Below are 9,586 nucleotides of genomic sequence, written 5' to 3' on the forward strand. Positions count from 1 at the left end.
GCATGCCCAAAAAACCTCAATTCCCCTGAAACGCAAGGTGCAAGCAAAACACCGAGAACTTTTAATTTCCACTGAAAGCCTCTTGTTTTGTTGTTGTCTGGGTTTTTTTCCCCTTCTCTGCCTGCCAAATAACTAGTTTTCCCTGCACCCGTTTCTGCCTGTTGCGCTCCTCGGGAGTTGTTATGATGGGAAGGACCGACTTGAACAAACATTTCCTTTTGTTAGGCTTTATTCGGGCATTGCCCTAATGGGGTAGCCGAGGCTGTGAGTCACCTGTGGAGAGGCTAGATGGAAAATTTCGGTCGTTTTAAAGAAAATGCTTTATTTTAATGATACCGTGTATTGTAATAACCCTAAACAACCACGTTGCACAACAGCAGGACTTGAAATGTTTAATGCATTAAGCTTTGGAGTCCTTATATGGAGATATAAGGGAATAAAAAGTTGAGAATAAGCTCCGAAAGAGCTCACTGCTGAGCATCCCAGAGCAGGGCTGGGTGTCACCCACCCTGTTTTGCCCTTCTGCCCCATGTCCCCTCCCCGGAGCCGCCCGTCTCCCCCCAGGGGCAGCCTTATCACCTCCATCTCCCCAAGCGGGGCGGCAGCTTGCTGGGTGGTGGAGGTGGAGACGACAGGGTCCCCTGGCTAAACCCCGTCATCGAGGGAAGGAGGAGTTAAATTCCCCTGCCTTTTAATCCAGTCGTGCTGGTTTACCTACAAAGTCAGGCAGCAGCTTCCTTCACATGCAGCCGCCGTCCCCGGCACATCATGCCCCAACGTCACGTCGTGCAGATGTCCACCAGCCACGCCAGCTACGGCGTCTGCGTGTTGGGTACCGAGGTCTTCCTCAATACGCGCCGGTAAGGCTTGGGATCGGGGTATCGCCATCGTTTTCCATAGGGCTGATGGGTTCTGAGGGAGCCCAACAGTGGTTTTGCTTTTTGTTTGGAGGAGAAGTGGGTGCTAAGGGGAAAATCAGAGCTCATTGTGAGCCCAGATCGTGGGTTCATCCAAGGATTTGGCAAGCTTTTTTGGTGCACGGGGGACAATGTCGCATGAGAAGCTGCACCCAAAGGAGGGACGTCGGCTCTGGCAAACGCGAGGCGTCGAAGCGTAGCCGAGCCATGACGATTTGCAGGCAAAGCCCATGCACACCCCGGCTGAGCGGGATCTATTTCTGACTGTAAAAACATTAGGCAAGAGCAATTCAAGACGAGCAACTTGGCCGGAGATAAATGGGGGAAAGAATAAAATGTGTGGCTCAGGCAGAAAAAATCCACCAGGGGGTTTGCATGGGCTTTTTCACAAAAAGAGATTTTTCCAGCATTAAATATGGGGGTTGCTTTATTGGCCAGATATGAGGCTGTATTTGCCCTGCTGTTACATTGTCATTATTTAATAAATCACGTTTATAATGATAGAGACTACAGGACAAGCCAGTCGGCATCGCATCTGGGGCAATTATTGGGGTTGTGTGTTGGAGCTGGGCCAGGACATGCCATCGTCCCCCGAAAGGGCTTCAGACTGAGCTTTAGCTGCCCTAAAAAAGTATTATTTTTTCGCTCAGCCAGATGGGAATATATCAAACCTATTATTTGCAATTTTTTTTTCTGGATTTGTTCTCAAAGCAAGCTCAGTCCCATTTAAACATGGGGCCCAAGCCCCAGAATGGGCTTGATTTGGCTCCTCAGTAGCGAAATCTGAGCTTTGGTCCAAAAAAACAGATGGCGGATGTTCTTTCAAATAAAAAAATGGGATCATTTTGTTCCTGGAGAGCACCGGCTGGGGGGAACTTGGTGATGGATGCGTCAAGTTTTGACTGTGGTTTGGTCTGTTTTGGGGCAGAAGATGGAGCACGGTGGGAATCCAGTGGTGACGCTGAGGTGTGAGGGCTGTAAAATCAGGGCAAATAGACCCAAATTTGAGAAGTCATGGCGTGCAACAGCGTGCAGGTGGATTTACGACGTTGCACAAATACAAGGGGTGACAAGCGAGATGACGCTTTAATCTCCTCTTAGAAGCTGCTACAGGCACCAGGGATGCTGTGCCAAGAGCAACACCAGGAATAAATCTCTTCTGTGTTTGTTTTATTTTATCCTTGCTGTTAAAATTTACCGTCCTGTCCCTTTTCGCATGCGGCCGGGGAGGCTGGCTCCCGATGGCAGACAGGTCAGAGCACTCGTGCTCCTGGGATGGAGGTGCTGGGGCTGTAATGAGCAGGTAGGCAGCACTTCAAAGGCAAGGGATGTCATGCAGGTGGGGTGCGAGTTCTCCACACTCGAATTCAGGCTCCGCTCCAGTTTGGGCATCTTTTGGGTCAGGGTATGGTCCCACGATAACCATCTCCACAGATGGTTGACATCAAAAATTGTCCTGGCTCCTTGTTGGGGTTTTGTCGTAGAATGCTGAAATTTTGGGGGTTTTCTTGCTGTTGTGGAGGGAGGTTGGATGCCCAAACTTCAGCAATTTGCAATCTAGGCTTAACCACGGACGGACGTGCCGAAGCTCCAGTGGGAGCTCTGCTTGCTCAACACCGCCACAGAGATAATACACATAAAATTCAGATGACGTATTTCATCACCCAAAGATGGTTTCTGAGTCCTTTCCACCCAGTTAAGGCTGGATTTTAACTCCACGTTCAAGTATTTGGCTCTACAGAGGAGAGCAAGACGGACAACTCGGTCTGTAACCCAGCGCTGCTCTCTGTTTCAGATGTACCCCCAAAGGTGCCACGTCATTCGATGTCCATGCCACCTCCGCGGTTACGGTCCACATCACCCACAGCCCCATGACAAAACCCATGATTAACTCCAGATGGCCCCTGGATCCCGATATAGAGGTTGTAGTGACCATTGATGTCACCAGCAGGACCGTCAATGACAATAAGGTCAGTTGCTTTTTATGCACCAAAACTGGAAAAATAAGTCAAATTTTCTGGGAAAGGAGGGAGAATTATCAGAAGGCTTGAACATTTCTCGATAGCGCTGACTTCGTGCTCATTTCCACGGAAAAAACTCAAACGTAAAAAGAATTGTGTAATTATTGTGTACGAAAAATGAAACTGAGAAGGAGAAGGAGATCGCATTTTGTGCCCTAAATATGAGATAGCATGGTGGTTGCAAATGCTGGTGTCAGAAGCTCCATGCCAAGCAGCAAAAATACTCCAACCTTGGCTTTTTCCATGCCTGTTTTTGTGCTGAAGCAGGCAGAAATGGTTTGGCTGAACTATGGTTAATGGAGAATGGCTTGGATGAACCCTCCGAGAGCTTGTTGTATAGCATTGGTTGGTCAACCCAATGAGTGGAGAGACCTACTCAGCGTGACGGAACACGGGACTTGGGTCATGATCTGGTGATGTCTTCACAGGTTAAGATTTCATACTATGGACAGGAAGACAATGAGCTTTCGGTGGCTTGGTTGTATCTCACTTGCGTAGGTAGGTATTACAGCAACGCTTGTTCAAACCCGGCCAACCCTTTCTGATGCCAAGATCTAGTTGGGTTCATGGGATGGGAGTTAAGTGGGGGGCGCGGGCTGCCCGCCTGCAATGTGCAATGAAGTTTTGGGTGTTGACTGATGCTGACAAGCAAGAGGGAAATAATTAAAATGTTATTATGCTGCCTTATATGGTGCAAAAAAGACACAGGCTGGGCCGTGTCCCCACCCAACGCACACACCGAGCATCCTCCTCAGCTTGCCAAGACCATTGCGTTGGCGGAAGAGGATCCAAAGGAGACCATCTCACCCAACTTTGGCCGGCGTCCCCCTCCTCAACCTCTGTTGCAGCTAGTGGAGAGGAATAGGCACCAAAGTGTAGTTGTCTGACCTATTTTAGAAGTTTAGGATGAGATGAATCATTCCCTTGAAATGCCTATTTTCCTCTGCTGACTACAAAGGGAGTCTAGACAACCAGTCTGGATGCAGAGCCTTCCACTTGGATGGGTTAATTACCCTAAATTTGGGATTTTCTAAAGTGTTCACATGACAGTCAGACCTGTGTCCTTAAGTCATGCATATGCCTCCCAAAATTGCACCTGAAGAGGCTGATGGTTTCCCACGTCCCATGACTGATGGGCTCCGCTGGAGCCATCTGGGGCCACCGCTGTCTGCAGGGCTTTTGCCTTACAAATGCTCTTCGCCTGCTTAGGTTTAGAGCGTCATTTCCAGCTTCTCCATGTCCTCCTCTCTGCATCAAGGAGAAGGACAATTTCTGCTTCAGTGCCTGTGTTTTCCACACGCTGTATATCCGATTCAGAGGAATTTCTGTATTAAGATAGGCTTAATACAGATTTAGGTAGGGTTTAGATGAGGTCGCTGGTAAACCTCCGCTTTATTGCAGCAGAGGCAGAGATTTGGGCCAAGAAGAGCTCTGTAAGGGAAAGTTCTTCTCAAACGTTGCATCAAGCCTAGTAATTATTTAGGTGTCCACTCACCCATGGTGAAAACACTTTCATGCCTCCACCATGTTTCGGCTTCATGAAAAATGCTACAGTCAATATGAAATTGGTGAAAACACAAAATATACCGTGAAGTGGGTACGTCCCTGCTGGGGGAACCAAGATGGGAGAAGATAGCTGGAGACCGAAGGGGGAAAGCCATGAAAAAACCATCGGGTTGGCTTTTCTATCGGCATTTTGTTGGAGATGTTGGATCTGGAGCAGCTTTGGGGCATGAAGGTGGGATTGATATTGGATGACTCATGGCTAGTGCCAGGGATGAGCCCAAAATGCCACCAAGAGCTCATTCTCCTGCCAGTGGTTTCCTTCCCTCTTGATGTTTCAGATGTATCCCTGGACGTGGACTTGAGCCGAAATGGCAGAGTGAAGAGCAAAGGGAAGGACAAGGTAATGAGAAGCTTTGCTGTAGGCAATGTACGGAGGGCCAACACGGGGTGTACCCGTTTGCAGTCTCTTCCCCGAAAATCTCCAGGAGGGAGAGGGACTTGGGTGGTGTTGCTGGTGTCTGAATTAGGGCAAATAACCTGGCAAATTCTCAACCTACTAATTGAGGAGGAAAAGACTTTATTTTCTTATTCCGTGCCAAAATCTCCTCCCTCTCCAGTCCAGCCCTGAGGATCATGTAGGAGAAAACACTCTGCTTTTTTTTTCCTTTCCTTTTTTTTTTTTTTTCCTCCTTTTTGGACTTGAAACGTGCCACTAAATGAGTCAGCTGCAAGTTTAGCAAACAGCAAGATATTTACACCTTTGGCAACAAATCTGCATATGCCCAAGCACTTACACCCGGGTAATTAGCTGCAGCCCAATCAGCAGCTGAAATTGTACATCAAGATGAGATGCATTTCTGGAAACGGCGTAGTGTTGTCCAGATGAGGCCTGGCAGATACTCTCTGGCTTGTTAGAAGTTAAGATCTGTTTGAAATAGTCTTTGCTGGCCCTGCTAGAAGCTGAGGTTAGGAAATTTAGTGGCTTGAAAGCGTCGCTGCTCTCTCCCCACCAGCCTTGACTGCATGTTGTGGGATGTCCTCTGAGCGTGGTCGTGGCCGTGGGGTTTTCCCCAGTCCGGGAGGAGGCTGGGATGGGGAAAAGCTTGCTCCCATCCCCTTCGGGTGCTTCTCCTCTAGGCCAAGTGGACGTGGGGTCCGGATGGGCAAGGCGCCGTGCTGCTGGTCAACTGTGACCGGGACAGCCCCGGTGCAGGGGGGACGGACAGCGGTCAGGTGGACATACGGACCACTGCAGGTAGGGTGTCATTCACAGCATGAGGGGACCCAAAAGGTCTTACCAGGGTGTTTCCCGCTTGCAACACCTCCATCTCCTCTCTCCACGTCCCCTCTCTCATCTTTTTCCCGCCCCCGTAGACCTTCAGGACATGTCCGTCATGCTGCTGCGGACTCAAGGTCCCAGTGCTATCTTTGCTGACTACCAGGTGGTCCTGCACGTCTCTGAGTCGGACGCGGATAAAGTGCGGGTTTTCCACGCTATCCGTGAGTATTTCTTCCTTCCTTCCCAGATGTCCATGCATGACCCCGAGGTGGGCAAACCCTAATTTTTTTGTTCACTGTGGCTAAGGGCTGGGCACCTCTGATTGCTGGAAACACTCATTTATCCCCAAAGCTCCTCTGCTGTTGTGGAAGATTGGGTTATATGGAAAAAATCAAGGCAAAAAGGATAAAAAAAGGCTTTTCTCAGCGAGGTTGCTGAAACTTTGACATTCCCGTGGGGTGGGTAACCCCCACGTGGCTCCCAGCACCTTTTCAGCATGGGCAATGACCCAACCACCAAAGCAGCCTATCTCGTCAGGCAGCGCGTTTTGCCTTTGAACACCCCGGTAGCTGGATCCCCAGCAGATTCCTGCCGAAAATCAGGTCAGGGAACCCAAGTATATGATTAGATGCTTAACTCAAGCCATGCACTTTGAAAGGGTTGGACCCGAGGGTATAGAGTCCTCTTTGTACGAGGAAGATCAAGTGTGTTCCCCAGAGAAGAGGAGGCACACCCGCTCCTCTGCAAACCATGCTGGCATCAGCCACCTCCTTGCTGGTGCCTCCTTCCAGCCTGGTGGACAGGTTGGTCACCGTGTCTTGGGTCGGGTATTTCGGTGTTTCTCCAGGGAGAGACTCACACCCCCACTACAAACCCGTGTTGGGGCCAGGCAAGCTCTCCTACGTGCTGGACGATGTCGGCAGTGGAGAAAACACCTTCTACGTTGAAGGGTTGGCTTTCCCTGACTTGGGCTTCTCCGGGTTGGTTTCCTTCAGCGCCAGCTTGCTGGAGGTCCCCCATAAGGTATGTGGGGTTTGCCCCATCCCCTGCAAAGTCCCCCAATGGTGGGGTTTTCAACCGCCGCACCCCCCCCGGACCCCCCCGCCGCGCTCGGTCCTCCCCCCGCCGCTCCCTGGCGTTTTCACCCCTCGCAGAATGCGCCGGGCACCCCGATTTTCACGGATACGGTGGTTTTCCGCGTGGCGCCCTGGATAATGACGCCCAACACCCAGCAGCCTCTGGAGGTTTTCGTCTGCAGGTAGGAGGGAAGTCACCCCATTGCTCTCCTACCTTGGGGGACTCTCCAAGGAGGCTTTTTCGACCCTTCCTTGCTGCATAGCAGCTATAGGGTGAGCCAGGCTTTATGCATGCTATACCAGAGCCTAATATTTGGGTAGGGAGCCCGCTGGCACTGCTGCGCTCGTTGCAACCCCAAGGAGAAAGCTGGAGGAGCCTCTCCAGGAGCTAACCTCATGCAGGACTATTACCCAGCGCATTTAGGAATGAGGAATGGGCTGCACAGTTGGGGTTGGGGGGGGCTTCTCGTGATCCCCCCTTGCAGCGTTCGCTCCTTCCTCTCCCTCCAGCATCCAGCAGGGCTCAGACCCCAACAAAGTCTTTCTGGAAGGGCTCCAGGTCCTGCTGAGGAAAGCCAACTGCAAGCTGACCATCTGCTCGGAGGTGGAAACCCGCAGTGACCGCTGGATCCAGGTCATCAATCGATGCTTGTAATATGCGGCTCTCCTGGTCCCTTACAGGCTCCCGGGGCACGTAGGGTGTCACCCCCGTTGCTGGCACCCCTGGGAGGGATCAGCTGCATTGCTCAGGGAAGCGCCTAGATGCTAAGAGGTGAACCAGGCGACCGTGAACTAAAGCACGGGGAAGTGCTGCTGGTGGTGGCAACCAGCACAGGCAGGGATGTTGTCCAGGGACCCGGTGGGGGCGTTGCAAGAGGGGACCCCGTTGCAAGAGGGACCCCGTGGGACATCGCAAGAGAGATCCCATTGCAAGAGGGACCTAATGGGGGCATTGCAAGAGGTACCCTGTTGCGAAAGGGGACCCCATTGTAAGAGAGACTCCATGGCACGTTGCAAGAGGGTCCCCGTTGCAAGAGGGACCCAGTGGGGCATTGCAAGAGGGTCTCCACTGCAAGAGGGGCCCCATTGCAAGAGGGACCCCACGGTGCATTGCCAGGAGGACACGGTGTGTGCCGGCTGGATGGGCCGTGTGCTTCCCTCAGCGTGCCCAAGCCCTGCTTCCCTCCCCGTTGTGGCCGCGTGTTGCTTCCCCCGGGGGTGACCCATGCCAGGCACCACAGTGCCGGGTGGGGTTTCACCCCCCAGGAGAGCAAGGCAGTTGCCTCCCTTGGGGTTAAGGGCAACAGCCGGTCTCTGCCAGGTTTGCCCCATTTCCTGCTCCACCCTCACCGCATGCCTCGCCGAGATAGCTATCACCCCGACAGGAGCCTTCCTCCTCTTCCTCCTCTTCCTTTTCTTCTTCCCACAACAGGACGAGCTGGAGTTCGGCTATGTGGAAGCGCCTCACAAGACCTTCCCCGTCGTCTTCGACTCGCCCAGGAACAGAGGCTTGAAGGATTTTGCTTTTAAAAAGATCCTGGTGCGTCGTTGCATTGCCAACCCCTCTTTCTTCCCCCGAAATCCCCCACCTGGGGGGGCCCCGTCACCGCTCCCTTCTTCCCCAGGGCCCTGATTTTGGCTACGTGACCCGTGAGCCCCCCAGGAAAGACGTCTCCAGCCTCGACTCCTTCGGCAACCTGGATGTCAGCCCACCGGTGACCGTGCAAGGGAAGGAGTATCCCCTGGGCCGGATCCTGATTGGCAGCCCCCTGCCTTGGTGAGATGTGGTGGGGCTTGAACCCTCCCTCCGGGACGCGGGGAAGCTCTGAAAACCCTTGCATGAGAAAGGGTTGCAGTCTTCGGAGTGGAAATTTGGGCCGTTTCCCATCAAAATGGGAATTTGGGGCCAATTCCCATCAAATCCCAGATTTAACGTGCAAACCGCATCGTTATTCCTTCATCCCTTACAAGATCCTGCCACCGCTCCAATTTTTACCCCCTTCCAAACCGCTGGTGCTTTTCCTCCGATCCTACAGCGCTGTAAGCGTCCGGGCTTATTTTCTTTTTTCTCCCCTATTGAAAGGAAAAGCAGGGGAATCCAGGAAAGGGTAAAATCCTGAATAACTGGAAATTGTTTTGCTCTGGGCAGGCAGTGCTAGGCAGCCCCGCGGGAACAACAGCGCCCTGCAAAATCCTCCACAAAGGAGGTTATTTTCCTGGAAAAATAACAACGGGGACGAATCCGGATGGGGTTTGATCCAGGATAACAAACGGGATGCTCCGACCCCAGCCCCGCTGCGAGCCAGGGGGCTTGCTTTGGTTACGGCGGCGGGTAAATGGCATTTTCCCAGCCTCGCCGGGACCGTAAATATCCCTTATTACAAGAAGTTTAATTAATGTTTTCCCAGCCTGCTGCTGTCTGTCTAAGAAACCTTCGCCCCTGCGCAAAGCGCTGCCTAAGGAGCGATTTAAGATTCACAGGGATGGGGGAAATTAAATCCTGAGCAGAACGGGGGATGTAATGCACAGATGCCTATAGAGATATATGGCCTATAGATGGGACCGTAAATATCCCTTATTACAAGAAGTTTAATTAATGTTTTCCCAGCCTGCTGCTGTCTGTCTAAGAAACCTTCGCCCCTGCGCAAAGCGCTGCCTAAGGAGCGATTTAAGATTCACAGGGATGGGGGAAATTAAATCCTGAGCAGAACGGGGGATGTAATGCACAGATGCCTATAGAGATATATGGCCTATAGATATAAAAATATATAATATAGATATAATATA

The 9,586-nt window shown here is 51.8% G+C and overlaps 1 protein-coding gene across 1 annotated transcript in view; it reads left to right on the plus strand.

The window, feature by feature from the left end:
* Nucleotides 1–768: 768 nt before the first annotated feature.
* Nucleotides 769–9,586, plus strand: part of LOC103907531 (protein-arginine deiminase type-1-like) — an 18,716-nt gene continuing 9,898 nt past the window's right edge. Inside the window, exons 1-11 of the mRNA XM_019474734.1 lie at nucleotides 769–860; nucleotides 2,713–2,887; nucleotides 3,367–3,436; nucleotides 4,783–4,844; nucleotides 5,582–5,699; nucleotides 5,819–5,948; nucleotides 6,575–6,746; nucleotides 6,878–6,981; nucleotides 7,310–7,433; nucleotides 8,232–8,339; nucleotides 8,425–8,576. Of these exons, the coding sequence (XP_019330279.1) occupies nucleotides 769–860; nucleotides 2,713–2,887; nucleotides 3,367–3,436; nucleotides 4,783–4,844; nucleotides 5,582–5,699; nucleotides 5,819–5,948; nucleotides 6,575–6,746; nucleotides 6,878–6,981; nucleotides 7,310–7,433; nucleotides 8,232–8,339; nucleotides 8,425–8,576 (1,307 nt within the window). The remainder of the gene's footprint in view (nucleotides 861–2,712; nucleotides 2,888–3,366; nucleotides 3,437–4,782; nucleotides 4,845–5,581; nucleotides 5,700–5,818; nucleotides 5,949–6,574; nucleotides 6,747–6,877; nucleotides 6,982–7,309; nucleotides 7,434–8,231; nucleotides 8,340–8,424; nucleotides 8,577–9,586) is intronic.

Source organism: Aptenodytes forsteri, unplaced genomic scaffold (assembly GCF_000699145.1).
Source record: "Aptenodytes forsteri isolate BGI_AS27 unplaced genomic scaffold, ASM69914v1 Scaffold61, whole genome shotgun sequence".
Lineage (NCBI taxonomy): Eukaryota > Metazoa > Chordata > Aves > Sphenisciformes > Spheniscidae > Aptenodytes > Aptenodytes forsteri.